This window comes from Notechis scutatus, chromosome 5 (assembly GCF_049901735.1).
Source record: "Notechis scutatus isolate UNSWTSFEM ecotype Mainland chromosome 5, rNotScu1.2, whole genome shotgun sequence".
NCBI classification, from domain to species: Eukaryota; Metazoa; Chordata; class Lepidosauria; order Squamata; family Elapidae; genus Notechis; species Notechis scutatus.
In genome coordinates, this window is record NC_142013.1 from 62,017,616 (window position 1) to 62,042,183 (window position 24,568).

At 36.2% G+C, this 24,568-nt stretch overlaps 2 protein-coding genes across 2 annotated transcripts in view; both read left to right on the forward strand.

Moving 5' to 3' along the window:
• IGSF5 (immunoglobulin superfamily member 5) overlaps positions 1-23,609 on the forward strand; it is a 31,866-nt gene extending 8,257 nt beyond the window's left edge. The window contains 8 exon segments of the mRNA XM_087966889.1: positions 2,396-2,723; positions 4,285-4,361; positions 4,364-4,594; positions 8,297-8,422; positions 9,926-9,950; positions 17,250-17,344; positions 19,427-19,503; positions 21,561-23,609. Of these exon segments, the coding sequence (XP_087823015.1) occupies positions 2,396-2,723; positions 4,285-4,361; positions 4,364-4,594; positions 8,297-8,422; positions 9,926-9,950; positions 17,250-17,344; positions 19,427-19,503; positions 21,561-21,656 (1,055 nt within the window). The 3' untranslated portion in view covers positions 21,657-23,609.
• The window catches only part of LOC113424465 (cilia- and flagella-associated protein 47), an 851,958-nt gene that overhangs the window by 422,685 nt on the left and 404,705 nt on the right, over positions 1-24,568 (forward strand). The gene's annotated exons all lie outside the window — the stretch shown is intronic.

Sequence of the window (24,568 nt, forward strand, 5' to 3'; positions counted from 1 at the left end):
CCCGCCCCCCCTGCACATGCATGCGCAACAAACCCCCCTGACCTGCACTGCGCATGTGCACGCTTCCCAGCTAATTTTTGGCCCATTTGGGCCCATTTTCGCCCTCCCAGAGGCTCAAGGGAAGCCTCGGGAGCCTCGGGAGGCTCGTTTCAGCACTTCCGGTATTTCTGGAAGGCCCGTTTTTTGGCCTTCCAAGGCTGCAGAGGCTTCCCTCGAGCCTCCAGGAGGGCAAAAAGGCCCCAAACAGGCTGAAAATCAGCTGGGAGGCACGCGCGTGCACAGCGCAGGTAAGTTTGGCTGGGGCTTGCGTGCCCACACAAATGGCTCTGCGTGCCACAGGTTTGCCATCACGGTTCTAGGTAGTCAATTCTGCCCAAAACAGGGAGACACTTCCCCCCATCCTCTTGTGCTGTATGATTCCCCCCCACCACCCCAAGCATCTATTCTGCCTTGCTAAATGGAGCCTCCACATTCAGAAGCACTGTATCTAATGCTGATGACTAGCAGAACTGAATTGCAGAGGAAAAACTAGAGCTTGAGAATTTTTCCTTCAAAATTGGGAGTCCCCTGTTTGGCCAATGCTACCCAGAAGCCGAGGATGGTGGGTGGGAGTGTTGCTGATCCAAGCTTCTTTTCCTACCAAGACTGGGAGGGGATGCTTGGAACTGTAAATTCTGTGCAATTGAAGATCTACAAAACCACATATCTCTGGCCTCTTTTGTGGGTGTTAGGTGGTGGTAGAATTTATTTGTTTGTTTATTAAGATTGGCTATATCCTGCCTTTTCCTACAACAACACTGTGAGGTAGACTGGGCAGTGAGAGTGCAGGGGTGGGATTCTACCGGTTTTGTCCACCTCTGTAGAACCGGTTGCTCTGAAGAGCAGCAAACAGAGAGCATCTATAGAACCGGTTCTATGTCTGCTGCTCTTTTGGCCCACCCACACGCCCGGGCTCTTTATTTCCTGCTTTTTCAACTGCAGTTGCTTTGCGCGACACAGCTGCGGTTGAAAAAGCAGGAAAAAAGTACCTTTTCAACTGTTGCGCACCTGTGCGCGGCGCTGCTCAGCTGTCCAGGCAGCTAGCTGATGATGATATACATGTGCGCAAAACATAAAATCACCGAACCGGTAGTTACACCGGTCAGATCCCACCCCTGTGAGAGTGCCCTTGTCCCAGTCTTAATCCACCACATTGTCTTTACAGGACACTGTAAACCAGTTTTCCCAAATAGAGTATTTGGATGGGACACCTCTAGGCGATGCCAGAATTGTACACTTGACAGGGAAGTGATGACAAGCTGTGAAGTGATGGGAGGCTATGAGAGTGCCATGTCCCCAATCTTAATTCACCATATTGCCTTTACAGGACACTGTTAATAAGCACCTTCAACAGAGTATTTGGATGGGACACAACCAGGATCCTAGAATTGTACACTTGACAAGGAAGTGAGGTAGGGTGGACTGTGAGAGTGCCCATGTCACCGGTCTAAATGGTATATCATTGTTATTTAAAGGAGAATATACTCCTTTAAATAACAATAAACAGAACTGTTTTATCTGTTATGGAAGGAATATTATTATTATTGGATTAGGGTTAGGGCTAGGGCTGGTGAGTATTCAGAGATAATTGTAGCTTGTTTAAGGGTAGGTCAAGCTCACTGCACTTGTAAATGGGACCAAATAAGAAAAGGGATAGGGAGCATCCAATCTCCTCTTTAATAAACTAAGAATATGAAGGAGGAAACCGAATATCCTGGGAGCAGTCATCAAAATGCAACCATGATACGAAAACCTTGCCAGATAAGACGGTATGCTTTGAAGTAAACTTTTGCCAATAATTTCCCTAAAAGTAAACTGTTCCCAAACCATATGAGTTTGTGAGTGTTTTTGTGTGTGTGTGAGAGAGAGTAAAAAGAAATAACACCAGGGTTTTCAAATCCAAGCAACTTTGCCTTTTTTAATGACAGTGACAACAGGTCACGATGGGACATATTTCCATGTGATATGTACTTTGCCCTGTAAATGTTCAGCCTTAGTTAATCATACTGCCAGATTTTTATTATCCTGAAGCACAGGGCAAATTGGTAACGTGAAATAATTGCTTGTTTTTATTACTAACATGGACAAGAAAATCTTTCACATTTCATGTACATCAGCTATCTTCAGTCTATATTATCATTGTATTACCAAGTCAATACCTCTTTCATCTTCTTTGTTCAAATAGAACTGTAACTACCGGTATATTCAGTTTTCACACACACTTTAGATATTATAACTTGATCCTATAACTGTTATAAAGTCCTATCTTCTTGTTCAAGTCTAGCAATATAAGCAGAAGATACTTTTAATGATATTGGTGTTGGTGTATTTTAATTCCTGTTTGTTTGCTTTACAGATCCTGGCTTTGGCTATGCCATCGTAGAAGGTCCTCAAAATTTAACAGTTGTTGTAGGTTCAATGGCCCGATTTAGCTGCACAGTGTCAGATGGGTGGAAAATTTTGATATGGCTTTTCAATGGAAATCCTAAGCTATCTGTGTTGAGTGATGGAGAAACTATTGTAACAGATAAGCGATATACTCAGAAAGGTTCTAACATAAGTGGTAGCAGGTTTACTTCAGAGCTGATGATCCATGATGTTCAGCTGACAGATTCTGGACAAATCAAATGTAGCCTCCAGAACAATAATGACAATAGATATGCATTTCTTTCCGTACAAAGTAAGTATGTCTTTCCATGATGATTTGTTTAGCTTGGTCTTTTAAAAAGAATAGACTTACTGCAAAAATGGTTCATTGATTGTTTTAATTTAGATTTTTCCCTATTTTTTATGTATTTTCTTTTGTAAAAACGGAAGATTTTTTGCCATCTTTAACTGCAACAGTTTACTGAGGGGGAGATGGCAGAAACTTCTGTGAACTACACTGACTCACATGGATATAACATTCCATTCACAGAATTTAACAGATTTAACAGATAATCAGAGTTGGAAGGGACCTTGTAGGTCATCTAGTCCAACCCCCCACCCAAGCAGGAGACCCTACACCATTTCTGATAGATGGCAGTCCAATCTCTTCTTGAAAGTCTCAAGTGATGGCGCTCCCACAACTTCCCAGGGCAAGCTGTTCCATTGGTTGATTGTTCTCACTGTCACAAAGTTTCTCCTTATTTCCAGGTTAATTTCTCCTTATTTCCAGGTTAATATATATAATATAATTTTATATCTATGCGAACAAAAGGCCATGAAGCTTAGGAAAACTGAGACTTGTTACTATAGAAGGGCTTGTGGATGGAAGCACATATCTGTAACTTATATTCTCTTTTTAATCTGTGTATGTACTGTGCATTATTTGCTGTTCAAAAATATATGAGGGCAAAACAAAGGACTGATATGCTGCTAGGTGAGGAGGTGATTGTTATGCTGCTGGGAATGAAGAAGCAGTGTGGAGAAAAACATAGATAGAACTTAAGTTATGACTGGTCACTTACCAACTCTTTTATGTTATGAAGGACCTTTCCCGCCCCAAAAAACTACTTTATGGCCTGGTGTTGAGGTTATGATTTCACATGGCTGTGATTTATGCCAGAAATTGGTATTCACTTCCAGTTTCTGGCAAAAATCAGGCCAAACCAAACAATGGATTTGCTTTATAACTGCTGTGTTTGCCACATTAATATCATGACCACTGAAAAAAAAGGTCATAAAATCAGATTGGTCTCATGATGACTCATTTTACAACCATTATGATTTACAACCATAAATGCAAGGCTTGGTTATGGTCATAAGTCACTAATCAACTAGAGAGAATGTACAGTATGTGGCTAGTTCATAAGGGACCCTGAAAATCCATTTTGGATTTCAAGTTGTCTATCCATAAAGATTGAAAAGGCATTTCAAATAGGAAAGCCTCACTTATTCCCCCCAAATAAACTATGCTTTTATCTTGTCTTAATAAGACCTAATACATTTAATAGGTAATTATTTTAAAGTGCCTTAAAAGTCCTTATTTACTTCTATAGGCTGGAAGGATGCATCTTTATGACAAAAAAAACCCCTTCAATAATTATAATTATGTTAATATAGAAAATGCATCTTTATCTTAACACACCAGAAAATAAAATCCAGTCCTTCTATAGGTACCTTTTCCAATGCTGAATTTAAATTAAACTTCATTTTAAAAAATGTTTTTTTTTAAATTTGGCTTTAAAATGCATCAATATTTTTGAAAATACTAATTTAAATTTGAGGCCATAAAATGTAAAGATGAAGAAAATTTTTACCCAGACAGTTCAAAGATACCAAAAATACTAACTTCATAATGAAAAACAACCAAACAATTGAAATAATCTGTGAGCCCTTGGGTGATCTCCTCCTCCACACATTTCCTGGATAGAAAATAATCATTTATTAATTTATTCCATGTATGTTTCAAATGGCTTATACAATGAAGAGAGCATCTTAACTCTGACCCCATTGGCCAATAGCCCTGTGACTTGTTTAGCTGACATGGATGCATTCTCTAAATCTCAGTCTGCAACAATGATTGTGACTATGTATGAAGCTTCACCAAGAAAATGAATACCTTATCAGTGCAGTTTGTGTTTGTTAAAAATTTTAATGCACTCTTAATATGTACCCATAAAAGGTATAGCATTTGGTTTACCCAGTTCTGTCAGGTTCATGGATTATGAGCCTCATCAGATATGCATCAATTTGTCTGTGTAAACTGTGAAATTAACCCTGGAGTTGTCTTCTTCACTCTGTTGCCTCCCAAATTTGTGAGACTATAGTTCTCATCATCTCCAATTATGATAAAAACAACTGTGGATGATAGGAATTTTTATCTAGCATTTGGAGGGGACTAGTTTAATAAAGATATTATTATAGATGCTCTTATTACTATTTTGGCAACATATAATAAAAAGAGGTTTGGTCAGTGTGGTAAAATACCACCATGCAAAAAGGATAAAGGAAGAGATAACTCTATTTTATTGGGCTTGCCCATGGCAGCCTCCATCTTCATTTTTGACCACAGTGTAAGGGCATCTTTTGAATAAGATATGAAAAAGATTCTTCCACTATTCTCTCTGGAAATATAACTAACTCATTTTATCTCAGTCATGAGGAAATGTTTTCATGAAAAGTAGTAGACAGTTATTAAATGAAAAGTGTTCAATGAAAACACTAATAATGGAGCTAAAGTTTGGACATGTAATGGAAGGGCAAGGGTCCTGAAAAGAAACCACATTGCTTGGAAAAATTGAAGGCAACAGGAAAGGAATCTGACAGAAGACAAGTGATGAGATGACAGGCATGAAGAATACAGTGAAGCATATAATCCTAGCAAATGACAGATAATCCTGGCAATGTTTGTATAGTCACTGAATGGCAGCAACTATTTCTGTATAATATGGCCAATTTTCCTCAGATGTTCCTTGAATGATATAACATGACAAACATTATCTAAAACTCATGTTTTTAAGTGCTTTTCACAATTAGTTGAGAGTTGGGTTATTTAGAGTAAAAAGACCAGTCCAATGGATTGCTTTACAGATAGTCCTTGGCTTACAATCATTTATTTAGTGACCATTCAAAGTTACAACCGCACTGAAAAAAATGAATTATGACCAGTTTTCACACTCATAACTGTTGCAGTGTCCCCATGGTCACATGATCCAAATTCGAGCATTTGGCAACTGGCATGTATTTATGATTGTTGCACTGTCCTGGAGTCATGTGATCACCATTTACTATACCATTGTTTTAGTCAAGGACATCTGTAAAGTTAGTCCTTGACTTTCAACCGTTCATTTAATGACTGTTTGAAGTTACAATGGCACTGAAAAAAGTGACTAATGACCCTTTTTCATACTTATACATTGCAGCATCCCTATGGTCACATGATCAAAATTTGGATGCTTGGCAACTGGTTCATATTTAGGATGGTTGCAATGGCCCCTTGATCATTTTTTGGTGACCTTCTGTCAAGTAAAGTCAATGAGGAAGCCAGATTAATTTAACAACTGTGGTGATTCATATAACAAGTGGGGCAAGAAAGGCTGTAAAATGGGGTAGATTCACTTAACAACTGTCTTGCTCAGCAACAGAAATTTTGGGCTCAATTGTGGTTGTGACTTGAGGACTAACTTTACTTACATTTTGTCTTTTAATTATGGGGTTAAAATACCAAGTTTCTTCATCATGGAATAAAACCATTTGTCTTTTGGAGTAACGTGTATTGCTGGAAACATGTTCCCTTTAAATAAAGAAACAAAATATTTGGAGATAGATGCAACAAAGGCTCTTTTAAGGGCATGTGATCACTAGTGTCCTAGCCAAAAGAATGCCAAACAGTCCTCAATCCTCGGAAATGTTATAGAAATTATAAAGAAAGCAACGCAAATCCTACAGTGATCTTTACAGCCCAAACATGCTAGTTGATAACAACATGCAGTGATCTTACTATGGTCTGACCCAGTTTCTTTATATTCTACATTTGTAAAAAGTTCAAAGCCCATCCTCTTCTACTGATAGTAGCATCCTCTAACATAAGCAATGCCTTTTATGCAGAGGTGGTATTCAGCAGGTTCTGACCAGTTCTGGAGAACCGGTAGTCAAAATTTTGAGTAGTTTGGAGAAGTGGCAAATACCACCTCTGACTGGAGATTTTACAGTATCCTTCCCCTGCCACGCCCACCAATCCACGCCCACAGAACTGGTAGTAAAAAAAATTGAATCCCACCACTGTTATGTATGTATGGTATTCGGTATTTTCCCATGTCATTATAGTTGTGCTTTTAAAGTTGTAGCGACATTTCGGCAGAATCTCATCTGCCATCATCAGGCTTGTGTATTGGGTTCATCTGTGTGTCAGGCTTTCACAGCCGTTTCTGTTTTAAATTTAAATTTAAATTTGAACTATGCATACCCATATAGGATTTCTTTTTCACATCAGGGAGAAAAGGCAGCAATCTGGTTTCTGTTATTTGTCTCCTTCCCAGAGTCATCAAGCTGTTTCAGTTTGTTTGCTCTGTCTAATACATTCTTCAAAAACCATAAGGAAGAGGTAGAATATTATTTTTCTCCCACATATTGGCATGTGTGCTAAATATTTAGTATAATATTAAATAAATATTTATCATTACATTTATCATTACTATTTACAATAGTTTTGCAGAGAGTAAGAAATTGTTTTGTATATACATATTCTTCAATTTACAATAGTTTGCATGTCACATCTCAAATCAGAAATGACAAGTGTGTGTGTGTGTGTGTGTGTGTGTGTGAGAGAGAGAGAGAGAGAGAGAGAGAGAGAGAGGAAAATCAAGATGACTAATAATATAACTGAAGCTCCATACATGCCACATACATGACACATATATAAAAAGGACAGGGCTTTGTGGAGCTGCCATACTGACTTTTTGATTCACCCTGGATCCTGCAGCTCAGAATGCAAGAAAACAAAATGCCATTAAGTGTAAGAATGACATACTTAACTGATTATGGAGGAACATCATTCAATTATGGAGGAACATCATTCTTCAATAACAAGCCAATTTTGCTCCAAACTGAAGGCTGGAGAATATACAGTCTTTCTAATGATTAAGTTGAAGTGGAGACATGTCAGCTCCAATGCAGAAAATTCACATGCTGTCAGTATTTATTTATCAAATTGATATGGCTGCTATCAACACTTTTTCTGGGTGATTTGCCAAGCCCAAGCAAAACAGATGAAATGCTAAAAATCATGTACAGTAATTAAACCCAGAAAACAATATAGATGCAGCAGATTTTTTTAATAGAGAAAATTGAATTAGCTCACATGAAAATCCATGCTCTCTAAAAAAAAGCAAAAGCCCAAGGTTCAAACAAAACCTATTGTTCATGATTAAAAAATACCACTGTAAAAAGCATAAAAAGATTTCAAATAAGCTTTTTAGGCAAAGTATTTCAGGATACTCAAATCCAAGTGCACTCATGTGCAGCTACATTAACCTTTGTTACATTATGCAGTTCAATTTCTTGAGATGTCCAAAACTAGGAATTAGTAATGATTAACTTTTCCACTACAAATCATAATTGGAAAACTAGTATAAGAAAAATAAAAGTAATGAGAAAAGAGAAAATAAATTGGTGAATAATCTGGGATTTCCAAAAATCTCCACTAAGGAATATTTCTAATTAAAAATTGAGATAAATTAAAATTACTTCATAGAACTATTAAATTAATTAGGAACATTTTAAAATGTTCATGCTAATTAATTGTACTGTTTAACATTGCTTAATTTTTATTTAGTAGGATGTGATAATGAAGATTGGCGAATCCGAACTATAATTTTAGCTGTTGTGTTGTCAGTTGCTCTTTTACTCCTTCTGATCCTTATTATTCTCCTTATTATATGTTGCTGCAAAAGAAGGAAAGGTATGTGGGCCTTGGAACTGGCTTTGCATCTTAAACTTTAATTTTAAGTAGACAAATCTAAATCTGTTAATTTTATGCCAGAAACATCCCCTGCTTTGTTTATATGAAAAAAAAAAATGTTTCTCTGTTTTTATTTTTCGACAAAATAAAATCAGGCTATGGATAACTTGTAAGGGGAAAAAAAGTTAATTAGCATTCACAAAATAATATACTTAAATGCATGTAATTGTTTACACATCAAACCTTCAATAAATTTGAATAAGTTACTTCAGATCTGTTATTTCTTTGCTTGTTTATTTGATATAAAGCCCATTATTCCAACAGTTCAAGGCAATCTGAATAAAATGGTTTCCTTCAGTTTTTCTGTAAAGTAACAGCCCTGTGAAATAGGTTGAGTTAAGATATACCAAGATTCCATAATTGAAGATAGAAAGGAAACCAAATCTTTTCAGTCCTAGTTCAGATTCTAGTCCGGGGTCCCCAACCCCCAGGCCATGACCCATTATTGGGCTGTGGCCTATTCAAAACTGAGACGTGGGAGAGATAGGCGAGCACACATGTGAAGCTGCATTCATGCGACTTGTGGGCAAGTACCGGTACATGCACACAAAGGGCCCTCCACTCACACAAGTGGAGGTTTGGCGCACATGCTTGCCCACCACTCACGTGAGTGGAGCTTCACACCCATGCTTCCCCATCTCTCCTCCGCCCAGTTTTGAACAGGACATGGCCGGGTACTGGACCACAGCCCAGAGGCTGGCTACTCCTGTTGTGGTCAGTATATTACACTGGGATAGCAGCAACACCTGAAGAAAAAAACCCTGATCTTTAAGAACTAGGTATATCGCAATGTGGCAATTGTATTAATTTCAAACAGAGGTTCTCCTGCTGCAATGCTGAATTTGAGGTTTTCAGGGATCTATCCCTTCACACAATTTCATGTTTTGTGCCTCCTTAATTTGACTAAAGGCATCATTATGGCATTCCAGCAAGGAAGAGTAAGCTTCCAGGTAGCCAAAGATGAGGAGTGGACTTGAAGTGCAAGTGTAAGTTTGTTCTACAGCCTGGCATCTACAGCGATGATTGGATTACAGCAATATGGGAGGAAGTAGAGATAGTAGGGTACTGTATCCACCAAACCCTGCACTCCATGTATAAGTGAATCAGATTGCAACTCATGTTTGCAATTTCATTAGAGAGTAGGTGTTTTGTCAATAATAGACAGAATGTATACTTTGGTGCCAGATGATTTGTGAATGGAAAGTTCTCGGTTCCTGCACAAGGATAATTCGCTTCATTTCAGTGAAAGTATACGTCCACAACCACCTCTCCCAACTATGTCTGTTTGAATAATTAAGAATACTTGTGCTTCCAAACATTTTCATTAGATGCTGAATCAATCTTTTTAAACAGAGATCATTATGAAAACATTAGATTTTGCTTTCCTAGTAAGTTGCCATACTTGTTTGCTATATTCTAAAATTTGTCCTTTTGCTTTTCCAGAGTCCAACTATCAAAGTGAGCTAAGGTAATAAGACAATTATAATTTTTAATTCCCTTATTGATGCTAAAACATATATTGTATTTGCTTAATCACAACTAACATTGTTGGAAATGCAAAGGGAACCATGGTACCTACTTCCATCTCCGGTGGACATGCCCAGTGGTCAAAATTTTTTGTATTAGAATCAAAACTTGGTTAGAAGAAATTGTCCAGGGTGGATTGGAGTGGGAACCTAGATTGTATCTTCTGGATATCATTAAGGAAGGTTATCCCTCCAAAGTAAAATATTTGATTATCCATATCCTAACAGCGGCACGTATCTCACTGGCTCAATTTTGGAAATCGCCTAATATACCACCAATACAATTTATTATTCAAAAAATTTGTGAATGTGCAGAAATGGAAAAACTCACACTAAAATTAAAAGGAAAAGAGAAGGCGGAATTTTACTTGACCTGGAATAAGTGGTATGATTGGCTAGAACATAAAAAAAATGAAAAGGGGAATCAAAGGGGGAAAATAAACTTATGAAACAGATTACAATACATACAATAACAAACAGGAATCGTTAATGTCAGTCTTAGACTCTCTCGTACTTTACACAATCAATAGAAGGAATTCATTGGTAAAAATAAATAAGTATAATCCAACAACAAATATTAACAACAGAACATTATGTTTGATAGAACATAAATAACAGAGAACCCATAGGAAGTAAGAAATAACTGCCACATAATATAATTTAGGAAATATTTAACTCACTGTCAAATGTATTAAAGGAAAGTTTAATTAGTTTTACCACAGAGATTATGGTAACGTTTGTCTGTATGAATCTTTGTTTTTTGAGTCTGTATATTTGTATATTTTAATTTTTTGTATTCACAACTAACATTAATACAAACAACCAAAACCCAACATAGAAAAAAGATAATACTCTTAAACTGCAATGAGATGTAATCTATAAGATTTCCCAATGTATGATGGCCTCAATCTTTTGAATCTGTGAGCTTTTTACACTACAGGACAAATAGAATAGAATAACAGAGTTGGAAGGGATCTTGAGGTCTTCTAGTCCAACCCCCTGCCTAGGCAGGAAACCTTACACCACTTCAGACAAATGGCTATCCAACATCTTTTCTAAAAAATTCCAGTGTTGGAGCATTCACAACTTCCAGAGGCAAGTTGTTCCACTGATTAATTGTTCTAACTGTCAGGAAAATTTCTCCTTAGTTCTAAGTTGGTTCTCTCCTTGATTAGTTTCCACCCATTGCTTCTGGTCCTACCCTTAGATGCTTTGGAGAATAGCTTGATCCCCCCCTTCTTTGTGGCAGCCCCTGAGATATTGAAGCACTGCTATCACAGTCCTTCTTTACGTTAGACTAGACATACCCAGTTCCTGCAACCGTTCTTCATATGCTTTAGCCTCCAGTCCCCTAATCATCTTTGTTACTCTTCTCTGCACTCTTTCTAGAGTCTCAACATTTTTTTTACATCATGGCGACCAACACTGAATGTAGTATCCCAAGTGTGGCCTTACCAAGGCATTATAAAGTGGTATTAACACTTCACGTGATCTTGATTCTATCCCTCTGTTTATGCAGCCTAGAACTGTGTTGGCTTTTTTGACAGCTGCTGCACACTGCTGGCTCATATTTAAATGGTTGTCCACTAGGACTCTGAGATTTCTCACATAGTTACTACTATTGAGCAAGGTACCACGTATACTGTACCTGTGCATTTGATTTTTCTTGCCTAAATGTAGAACCTTACTTTTTTCACAATTGAATTTCATTTTGTTAGATAGCACCCAATGTTCAAGTCTGTCAAGATCCTTCTGTATCTTAAGCCTATCTTTTGGAGTGTTGGCTATTCCTGCCAGCTTGGTGTTATCTGCAAATTTGATGAGTTCCCCATCTATCCCCTTGTCCAAGTCACTGATGAAGATGTTGAAGAGTACTGGGCCTAAAACAGAGCCTTGGGGAACTCATTCTTCCCTCCATGTTGATGCAGTTCCATTGAGGACTACACCTTGAGTGCAGTTGGTCAGCCAGTTACGAATCCATCTGGTGGTGATGCTGTAGCCCACATTTTTCTCCTTTATCTAGTAGTAGTTTTTGGTCTATTTTATCAAATGCCTTACTGAAGTCCAAGTAAATTAGTGCCCCAGCAATCGTTTTCATGCTTTGGTCTCATAATGTTGCCTTCATCTAGTTGCCAACTAAACTGAGACAATTGTCCTTGTTCCAATTTTAAATTTTGCCTTTTATCCTGAACACAATTTTTGCCATGATATAAACTTGCATGCTTCAGTGGCCATTGAAAATCATATTGCCTAGAAGACAGATGCCATAAGCCATGTTAGAGCCGTATTATTAATCTAATTAAAAGTTATTCAATAATGAGCAAGCTTTTGAATTCTTAAAAGTTGATCATAGGCAAAGAGGTTGGGAAACAAAAGAGAAAAACGGAGAAATTGTAAAGAATGGTACATAGAGAAAAAATGGCTAATCTTTGATCTAGGTACCATGTTTAAATCAGCAACAGATATAAAATAAATTTAAAACAGGAGTTTTATATGGTTTTGGATAATTTCAGCCCATGCTAAAGACCAATATTACTGCATACCTCTCTCATCTTCCCTGATTGAACTAAATACAGATTCTTGCTCGCACAACAATAATTTATTTCATTCCCAAATCTCCAAACCATAGTGTTTTACTTTATTATTTTGTGGAGGGGGTGTCTGATTTTACAGTTTCTACATGTTTCCAATCTTAAAGCAGATGATGAGACCTTATAAAATGGCTTCAGGGACCTCACGAAGCAAGCAGCTCGTTTAATAGAACAATTCATAAAATGGCATGCATCTTATGGTTCTCCTCCCCAACCCAAAATGTAAATACAACTTATGATCACAGAAGAATAACCACTCCTTATTTGTCTGATTATAAAGTATTTAGTGATAGCTATGTTTTCTTACACAATCACAGTTAAGGCAAGGTTTTGCATTTTTCAAAAATGGTGAAAAAGAATATAATTTTCAGAAATGCTCTAAATGGAAATTTTAATGCAGGGCTTCAGAAAACATCTGTTTTGTAGCCAGCCTTTCTTTTTAAAGCCTTCATGTTTAATAATCAATACATATACCGCAAGAGGTCACTGTGTACCAAAGTAGCTCACTGCACTCATGCTTCTATTCCGTGGGCTTTTAGTATAGAATGTCTGTTACAGAAAGAGATCTGAAACTGAGACAGGTGGAAGTGGTGCACTGAACACAACTGCCAAGCAAATTAGGTTACATCCTGTGCTTTTCTAAGAACTTTGAAAACAATCTCTTGAAAGGCAATGCTTGATAACAAATTGTTTCCAAATTAGCAAAATGAGTTGTAATCACTTGCAGAGATGAAAGCTAAGTGATATGTTAGAATGCTCTGGGGTTTTCAACTTTAAAAATGAAAGAAATGTTCGTTGTTATTAATTAAGACACCACAGTTAAGAATCTGGATGGTTAACACATCTTTGTAGAAGATTTCCAACAGCTTCAGTTTTTAAGGCATGTGCAGTAGAACCTTTATTTTTTTTCCTCAAAGGAAGGAAGAAATCTTATCCCAGAATTATGGTTAATAATACAGTTTCCTTCTTTTTCTTGTTTTTACTGAGATAAACATTTGAAAATACAAATTTTTAAAAAGCTAAGAAAGAGCAAAACCAAATCAACCTGTATTTTTATGGATTATTGTAATAGAAGAATTTAAGTAACACATAGAGACTCCAGCCCAACTATACTTCGTGTATAAATTGTTAAGGTTGCTGATAAAACTCCATGTAAAGCTGAATGTGCTGAAATGAGTAGATTGACATTTGAAATTAGAGAACAAGATGATAAACAATTTTATAAAATTTGGGATCTATTCTATCAATGGTTAGACAATAAAACATAGTAATGAAATATGTAGATTCTTAGAAAATAATAAATATATAAAGATGCATTCTTTTCTTATTATATCAAATGATTTTAGGATAGATTTGGGATGATAATATGAACCGTTATAAAACAAATTAAGTAAAATATGATTACCGTATATACCGGCGTATAAGACGACCCGGCGTATAAGACGACCCCCCAACATTTCCACTCAAAATATAGTTTGTTATATACTCGCCCCCTCTTCCGCATGCCTTCCACTTTTGCACTTTTTTTTTTTTTGAGGCACTTTTGTCTACCGTGGAAGCGAATCCCGTGAAGCCGAAAGGAGCAGCCAGCCTTCTCCCAGCTCCCAAGGAACGAGGCTCGCACCGCCGGGCTCAGCTGAGGTATCCGGCTGGGGCTGTCAGGAGTTGTTACTGCTGGCGCGGCTCCGCGGGCTCCAGTCCGCGTTGCCTTGGGAAGGGAAGGCAAAAGGAAGAGCCGCGGCTTTTGCCTTTTCCTTCCCGAGGCAACGCGGGACTGGAGCTGCGCGGAGCCACGCCAGCGGTAACAACTCCTGACAGCCCCAGCCGGATACCTCAGCGGAGCTCGGGCGGTGCGAGCCTCGTTTCCTTGGGAGCTGGGAGAAGGCTGGCTGCTCCTTTCGGCTTCACGGGATTCATTTCCACGGTGCGCAAAAGTGCCTCAGCCGCGGGCAGCCGCAGTGCTTCCCAATTACTATTTGCCGGCGTATAAGACGACCCGGCATATAAGACGACCCCCCCAATTGGAGGCATCTTTTTCAGGGCAAAAAAGTCGTCTTATACGCCGGCAAATACGGTATTTCGTAAAACATGAATGAATAAAAGTATAGCCAAATGATTGATTAATAATGATATTAATGTATTTAATATTTGATGAAAGTACGAGAGTATATACAATGTAATTGTAATTGTAATTGAAGACTACGAAATGGAAGCACAAAGTAATTTGTAAACCAACCGGCACACTGTATGTATATATATGGAAGATGGCTTGATGTTTTTATGTTTTGTTTGTTCATGTTTGTTTTAAAAATCAATAAAAAAAACAAAAAACTCCATGTAAAGCAGGGGTGTCCAACCTTTCACCTTCCCTGGGCCACATTAGAAGATGAAAATTTGGTTTGGACCGCACATAATTAAATTAAATAATTAAATTAAATTAAATTAAATTAAATTAAATTAAATTAAATTAAATTAAATATTAAATATTAAATAATTAAATTAAATTAAATTAAAAATAATAATAAAATAAAATAAAATTATTATTTATTATTAATTATTTATTAAAAATTATTTATTTTTTATTTTATAATTTTCCGGTAAAATTTTGCGGGGTGGAGGGGAGGGGGGAAGAAAGCTCGCCCGCCTACCTCTCCTCATGCAAATTATTTATTTTTATTAATTTTCCGGCCAAATTTTGTGGGGTGGGGGGGGGGGAAGAAAGCTCACCCGCCTCACGCCTACCTCTCCTTCTGCAAATGCAGCAGTGGCGGCAGCGGCGACGGGGGCAGAAGCAGCAGCGGTGGCGGCGGCAACAGCAGGAGGTGGCGGGGTGGGACTTTTGGGCTGCGGCTGCCCACCTTTTCTGTTGCTCGCCTCGCCCCGCTTCGCGCCTACCTCTCCTCCTGCAAATGCAGCAGCGGCGGCGGCAGTGGCGGGGGCAGAAGCAGCAGCGGCGACGGCGGCAGAAGCAGCGGCGGCGGGGGGGACAGAAGCAGCAGCGGTGGTGGCGGTGGCGGCAACAGCAGGAGGTGGCGGGGCAGGACTTTGGGCTGCGGCTGCCTGCCTTTTCTGTTGCTTGTCTCGCCGCCTCGGCCTGCCTCTCCTCCTCCTCCTCGCTGGATCTTTCATGAAGGTTGGGGTGGGCGTTGGGCCGCATTACGAGGCGACCTGGGCCGCATGCGGCCCGTGGGCACGGGTTGGACAAGCCTGATGTAAAGCTTTTTCAGAACTAGATCAGTTGCAGTAAGCCTAACCTGCACCAAGCATACTTACCATCCCTCCTCTCTTAATCCACCTGGTTAAGGAAAACCCTTCCATGAAATGGTTTTTAGGTTGAACTGATAGGCATTCAAAGTCACAAAGAACGATCAGAGTCATCTCCAATTGGCTCTAAATTCTTCAGTAAATTTAGCTGGCTGCATTTGAAAAGGATGACTCTTTAGACAACTCACTCTAAAAAATGTCATTTGGTTGGTATTAATTCCAGAGTTGTCAAAATGGTGCAGAACCTCCTGAAGTTTAGTACCAACTAAACTTTCTCCATTGTTGATCCAATAATCAAGCAACATCAAAGTGTGACAGAATACCTGAGATTCCAGAAGGTAGAACCTTTATGAAGCATTGGAATATTACAGGGGTTAAAGAGAATCCTACTTGGAGATTCTCCATTCAAAATACCCCATGATGGGTGATGACAGGCTGGATATCTACTCTAGCATCATAAATTGCTAAATGCTGGTACTGTTGGGCAAGATCTAGTTTTCTAAAGACTTTTCTGCTATAGCAAAAATAGCCAGCAGTTTATTGATTGTAGGCATTGGATTTGGATGCTGTTTAAATGCCTTATTCATAATTCTGGCAAAATACAAATGTTATAATATACAACACAGTTTTTCAGATGGCAGATTCCAACATATTCTATTTTGTAACATTTGCTCTTTACAGATATGAACATTGGACTTTAGGTGAAAGTTCACAGTAACAACTCCAACTAATGTGTCAATATGGATTGATTCCCCATCAGATTTCTAAAGGGAGGGACACACTAACCTCCCTAAAGTTATCCAATTAAAATTAGGTGGAAATTCATAATAGTAACTCCAAGCAATGTTTCAAAGTGAATTCCGGATTTCTAGAGGAAGGAACACAATGGTTTTCCCTAATGTTATATAACTCATATTCAGCTAAGCCTTTCCTTAAACCTCTGCCAACTTCTTCCAAATACATATCCTGACAAAGAAATACATTTCCTATTCTGGCAGATTCATTGGTTGTTTCCTTAGGTTTCAATCAAACTAGTTTTTTCCAGAAAGGAAAATGTTTTGCTACCTTTTATTTAACAAAGCTAGATATGACTGGCAATCTGGTATTGACCAATATTTGTTTTGTACAAACCTCAATGACAAGAACAGAGAATCACTACACCTGAAGTGTTCTCTTCCAAATTAGAGCAATTGCTTAAGTCTAAGGGCTTTAGCTGAATATTTCAGAAATTGGGCCGGGGAGTGAGGGAGGGAGAGAAGGAGAACCAACCTTGCTGTTCCACAATATTAACCTTGTTTGATAAGCCCAGGCTGAGGACAGTATCTTCTATTCATACATATATTATAAATGATTTGGTTGCCAATGTCAGGTATTTTTATTTTCTAGAAAGATTTCAGGGAAGAAAGAGAAAGCTAGAAATTTGGAAACGGTGAGTCACAGTGGAAAGGAAAACTATGGCTACAGTGCAGAGCAAATGCCACGTAAGTAACCTTTAAATGAAAAAAAGAATGTTCTATATAGAACTTCATATATGCATTTTAAATTCAGCCCTGTTGTACTTTGGTGGCCAGAAAGTAGGCAAATATTAGCTATCCTTAAAAAAGTATTGGGCTACCATTTCTGGCCTGAAAAAATTCTGGCAATTGTCAGATGGTAGCAAAGAGATACCGTATCTAGTCCATTTTACCCTGCTTTGGAAGCCAAATAGAAAAAAAATAACTTCGTATAGGTTAATAAGCCTGGGTTGCAAAAATCCAGATAGCCACTTGCTTTGCTGCTATCTGGGCATGCAACTGTGTCTGTGTATTTGTATGTGTAACTCAGGAAAATAGTGTCAAGATTGCAGGCATGAAGTTAATTGAAGCCACATCTCTTTAATGTGCATTGTACATACATCATATATACAGTTCAAAAAGACCTGAAGCTTCAATTGTGCAGCTGTCCTATTATTTAGTCAGCATGGGTTTTTTAAAACGCAGATATATCAATCCTAGAACAGTGAAAACTTTTAAGTTGACAAGTTAAAACAAAATGAAAAATCTTGAAGGATCTTGGGTTTTTTTTACAATATATTTAAAAAGGTGAGCTGTCTGAATTACTTCCTGAAGAAATGAAGTGAAGAAATTTCATTTAAAAACATGGAATATACAGATTAAAACTTAATGTTCTATTTAAAAGAATATTTCCAGACAAATTGTTACAAAGGAAACTAATTGAAAATGTATATCAATTAGATATAGGCCCAGGATCCAAGTCTTATGCAGAGAGAAGCACAGAAGCAAGCTTCAAGTTTGCAGTTGCTTCCCCTTATAGAATATAATCTGGATTGCTAAACTCATAGCACATCCTGGTATCTTGAAAAAGGAATGGAATCGATGATGGGTTGTTTGATCATAGCACCTGTAGAACTACTTATGTAGGTTTTATTTTGTACATTTTGCTCTATATGTGATAGAAGTGGATGCAAGCTGAGTAATTTCTATTGCTAGATTGCACAATTTTTTCTGAAATCATATAATACTAAATCAAGATTTGTTCTGAACAATTTGAGGAAAAATCATTGGTTTGGAAACAACAAGTCGGTCATTTGAAACTACAGTTCAAATTTAGTGTATGAATCCTGAGTTATTTTCTGTTGTAATTTATGTCTAAATTTGGACTTTTGTCTTATTCTTGTTTAGTTTCAGGTTCCATGTAAGGCTTCTTGTCATATCTTCCCATTTGATGGAGATGAAAGAAAAGAGTAATTGAAAAAGATACTTTCCTTAAGCTAAACGCCTTTTTTCCCAGTTTCTAAGTTTCTTAGAAATAGTGATTCTTTCACACCTACTTGTCTTTGCACAGAAAACAAATAAGATGGCTTCCAGATATGTTACCACCTTTTGATCTTTTCCCCCCTAATAAAATACAAAATGAATCCACTTTATTGATTCACAGAAAGCATTGTGATATTAACATTTATGAGTTACTTGAACCCTTTTTTTCAGTTTCTCACTGGTGTTTTAAGAAAATATCAACAGAACATATGTACAGATTATTTTGTTCCACGACAAGCTATCTGCTTGTTTTCAGGAAATTCTCAATTATTTTTCTTTCTGAAACAAGGTACAAATAGTTCTTGACTTATGATCACAATTGAGCCCAAAATTTCTGTAGTTAAGTGAGACATTTGTTAAGATTTTAGACCTTTCTGGCCACAGTTGTTAAGTGAATCACTGCAGTCATTAAGTTAGTAACAAAAGTTATTAAGTGACTCTGGCTTCCCCATTAATTTTGCTTGTCAAAGGTTGTAAAAGGTGATAGCATGATCCCAGGACATTGTGATTTCATAAATATGAGACAATTGTCAACTGTCCGAATTTTGATCACGTGACCATGGGAATACTGCAATGGTTGTAAGTGTAAAAAATGGTCATGTCACTTTTTTCAGTGCCGTTGTTTTGAATAGTCACTAAATGAACTGTTAAAAGTCAAGGACTACCTGTATAGTTCCTCCCATTTTAGGGGACTACCATTTTAGTTCACTACCATTATTATTGTATATGTTCTCTTCTGTTTTGCAGGAGATCACACTTCCTTCCCAGTTACAAAATATGTTTATGATACAAAGCAAGATCTGAATGTGAGCTCTTCATCAGAGGTAAGTGGAATAATCTTTTTGAGATTGTAACATAGTTTATAAAGATGACTTCTTTTTCTTGGCCAATATTCTGAGACTTGCAAGTAAAAGTATAAATTGGCATTTCATAACTACCGGTACTTACCTTAAAAATTAGACACCTGCATGTAAAGAGACCTATAATCTCTCAAGATATTTCCTACAATCTCAGTTTACTCATATCCAATCCCTGGGTGTCTATGACAATTTGCCACAACCAACTCGCCATGGCCCACTCACCATGGCCAACTCTACCGCAGCCAACTCATCACAACCAGCTTGCCATGGCCAACTTGCCACGGGACAACTTGCTATGGCCAACTCTGTGTGGGACAACTTGCTGCAGAGTAAGAGTTATACTAAAAAAACCAACCTGATGGAATTGAATCATTAAAGAAAGGATACAAAAGGAGGGACAGAATGAAATGTGAATGACAAAAATTAAAATATTTTTTATTTATTTTAAATAATTAAATTGAATTGCTAAGTTGTCCTGTAGCAAGTTTTCCCATGGTGAGTTGGCCCTGGCAAGTTGTCCCAGAGTAGCTGGCTGTGGTTAGTTGGCTGTGGCGAATTGGCCCATTTCGTTCCTGGGCTGCATAAGTGCCACACTGTCTTTTTGCAACTAAAGAAAATGCTTTTCCTTCTCTTCCTGTTGATCTTCCTGCTAGCCTACCAACCACCTAAATTGTCCCAAGTGTCTGGCATCCTAACCTTTGCTGTGTGATGATGAAAAGAAGTCAAGGATAGAGGGCACATGTGTTTTAGTTAATAAATCATATCTCTTTCAAGTATTACAACAAAGCATACAAAAAGACAATTATGATGGGCTGTGTAATAATATTGTCAGATCACCAAACTGTGAATCCATTTAGGAAGCATTTTATTTCATATACAGATGGAATGAAATGTATTAAATAAAAATGTGGCACCACAATATAGTGATCCACTATCAGCTGATTAATATAATGTATATGAAGAAATTAGAGTAATACAAAAACAGCTTTAAGATAGGATGAGAGAAAGTACAGTTCTTACTAAATTTTCCACTGTGATTTTTGGTCATTTTCCAAGGACTGATATTTATTTCCATTGGTATTTTATTTAATACTTTTTGTGGTAGCAATAACATAGGAGTCCACAATTCTGCATGCAAAAGAGTCCACTTCTCTCTGACATGATCCCCTTCTTATAGAACATATAGTACTACTTTTAAAAATTATTTGGCAAGAGATCCTGTTTAAATGTCAACTCATGAATATAGAACAGTTGTTTTATGTGGCAAGCAAATCAACTGAAGAATGAAAAGTCTATTATCATCTTTCAGGAGTCATATTTCTGAAAGAAAGACAATTGATCACTTAATTTATTGGACTCTGATCAAGGTACAATTAGTCATGGCTAAGTCAGTCATAAAGTCATTTAGTTTCCAGTAAACAAGGATATAATCAATCATAAGTATCTAGATTCTGGGGTTAACTTATTTATTTTATTTTTATTTGTCAATTGCGTGCAAGATAATAGGTATAAGTAAAAACATAGTTATGAATACATGGATACATATAAGAAAAATAAAAATATATAAAAGAAAGAATAGGACAGGGATGGTAGGCACGTTGGTGCACTTATGAATTTGTTAGATTTATTGGCCTGGTTCATATATAATATTAAGAAAAAATAGATGGGTTCAAAATTCAAGCCAATTTCAAGTATTGTATGGCCCAAACGAGTGGTGGGATTCAAAAAATTTTTACTACCAGTTCTGTGAGCATGGCTTGGTGGGCGTGGCAGGGGAAGGATACTGTAAAATCTCCAGTCAGAGGTGGTATTTGCCGGTTCTCCGAATTACTCAAAATTTCTGCTACCGGTTCTCCAGAACTGGTCTGAACCTGCTGAATACCATCTCTGGCCCAAACTATTAAGTAAATAGGCAAGGTTTTTATAAATTTACTGGATCAAGCTTCTGATTTTTAAAACTGTCACTTACAAGATATTTAGTAATATCTTGTTAAGCTAATGTATTCTATTTTATCTACTAGGTGTTGAACAATGAATTTCAAGCAGGAGAACTTCCTTCAAGCACTAATGTTTATCCAATTAATCCAGTCAAAATCAGAAATGTGACACTAATATAGGAAAACAGTTAAAATTTATATCATTTCTTAAAATTTCCTCATTTATTTGAAAATCAGAATCAATGCAATAATTTTTGAAGAATTTTAATGAAGAAACAACTGCTGTTTCCTGATAAAACAATGAATTTTTCTTTAAATATTTATTTTCTGTCTACTTTAAAATGTATTGTAAACTAGTAGAAGTTTCACTATCACCTTTAACCTGTTAATTCAAAGTAAGGTAATAGTCATATTTTAAATCATAAGACCTATGATATTAATTTTATTTTCAAAATGCAAGCACTTATGATTTAAGATTAACAATATGGTTGCATATTCATATATTTCTGGTTGCACACATCATACAATGATGACATGACAACAGAAACTCCTGCAAGGATATGTACAATTCATATTTAAAATAAATCCAACATGGGATTTCCATGAGAACAGGTATAAAAGCTTAAATAAAATGGAATCCATTGTGACATGGCATTGAATAGATTTAATGCTATTGATCCTTCTCCAGTCAAAAAATGCACACATAGCATGATTTGTTTACAAAAGATTGTGTAAAACAGTATATACTTGAAATTTGCATTAAAAAGTATAAAGTATAGTTATTTGCATTTAAAAAATTCTCTATTTAGATAATTTTAAAAAAAGATTATATCTCAATAATTAAATTAGAATATGTATGCAGGAAAATACACCAAACAATAGCTTTCCAATATATTTGGGGAAACCTGTGTTAAATACATATTTTGAAATGCTTTGTTACTTATATAAGCATGTATTTAAATTATATTTATTAGGGGATATTGCAAATAGAAGCTCAATATTAAGTAAAGTAAAAAATAAAATTTATTTTTTTTTTTTTTTTTAAAAAAAATTTTTTTTTTTTTTTTTTTTTTTTTTATTATTTTTTTTTTTTTTTTTTTTTTTTTTTTTTTTTTTTTTTTTTTTTTTTTTTTTTTTTTTTTTTTTTTTTTTTTTTTTTTTTTTTTTTTTTTTTTTTTTTTTTTTTTTTTTTTTAAGGTTTATTAAGAGGAATTTTTTTTTTTAATTTTTTTTTTTTTTTTTTTTTTTTTTTTTTTTTTTTAACCCCTTTTTTTTTTTTTTTTTTTTTTTTTTTAAATTTTTTTATAAATTTATTTGTGATTATTAAAGTGCATTTTAAATTATTTAATTGCCAAATAAAAGGTTCCTAATTTTCACCTTTTTCTTTCTAATTAAACGTTTAAGATAGAATGGCTGGGTCATCTTATTCTGGCACTTTTGTGGATTGGAATCTTCTTCATTAACACAGTAATATGTCTAAGTCACACTCAGTTCCTGATGCCTTAGGAATTGATGATAATAATGTTTTTTTTGTAACTATATGGAAATGGTATCCATGGCCGCTGCCTTCTTCTAGGATTTTTTTCCCAGTTTTTCTACAGCTTTTCTATTTCCTGATAATATATTATCACATGCTAAATAGATCTGACTGTGCTTAGCCATTCAGTCTATTTTAAGACCATACTAACTTTCTTGCTCTTTGAGGATACACAAATTTGTTTCTTCTGCACGGAACTAAAGTAGTTGCTCTGCTATTAGTCTGATGATAGAATAATGTAACCGGCCATTTAGGCAACTGCCCTGTCTTGCTCACTGAAATGTCACCCTTCAGCATGTAAATATGAAGATGCATTTTTTTTATTTTTTTCATACAATTAATTTCTATAAAGTTCACTGGTTAACAATTGTAAAATTATTGGCTTTCATTTTTGTGTGCGAAATAATCAGAAATGATGTGGCATTGCTCTGTCTTCCACACTTGTCTGTAGATATGCAGTATTTTATAGCTGTGGATGTTCTCCTGCTGACTGTGGAGATCACTGGAGAATAAATTGGTTGCTTGGCTTAAAAAAAAAGGAACAGGTGAAAAAATACATTGAAAAGTGAAATAAAGGCATGGGGTAGCAAAATAGATTTTTTTTCTTCCTTTATGAACTGTCCTCACACATGGAAGAATATGGACTTCTTTGACATACATCTGAATCAAAAAGGGGATCTTTGACAGACATCTGAATCAAACATGGCTTCACGATATTGTGATTACTAAAAATTGACTATTGAAAAAAGTAGTTAAAACCAAAGTAACACTTCTTTCTTGGCTGTTCAAAAGCAGGTTTGCGTACAAAATCTCATGAAGGTTACATCTGAGGGATAATGAAAAAATACATTCTGACAAGACTCAGAAGAGACTTGTAGAGCTAGAGAAAAAAAGAATAGTATGCTTCCCAGGATAAGCATTACTGTTCTTTAAACAAATAAATAGATTTATTGCAAAAATGAAATGAACTCAACATTTTTATATTTTTGCCTTTGGTGTACCTTACAAATGTTTATAACCTGTTTTTGTTGTTTAAGATGAGTCCTGTTGTTGACATATTTATAGTGTAGTGAAGTCCAATCAGCATATAGATCACAAATCATGCAGTTTTGACACGATTTTTTTAAATTTTCTTTGTTCAAAATAGTATTGTTACCAAATACTGAAAAACCAGTGGAATTCTAAGCTTAACTAATGGCTTGGGTTTCTAGAGACAAACGTCACACAAACATATAGGATTTCAGACCTGTATAAACTTTCTTCAAGTTTTCCTTTTCAGTTTTGAATTTCACATAGAATAAGTTACCTGAGTCCCACATACTTAAAAATAGCTTATAGGTAACTTTCCACTGGGTTTTTTTTCTTGACGGCTGAAAGTATCTTGATTTTGAGCGGGTCTCTAAGCTAACTAATGTATAATTTCAAACTTGATGGTGATTGCTACTCACAGTATTGATAGCATAAATATAATGATATATTATGCAACAGAACCTATCACACTTCAAATATGAATAAACTGACTGGGCAATACAAGGAATTTTGAACAACAATAAAA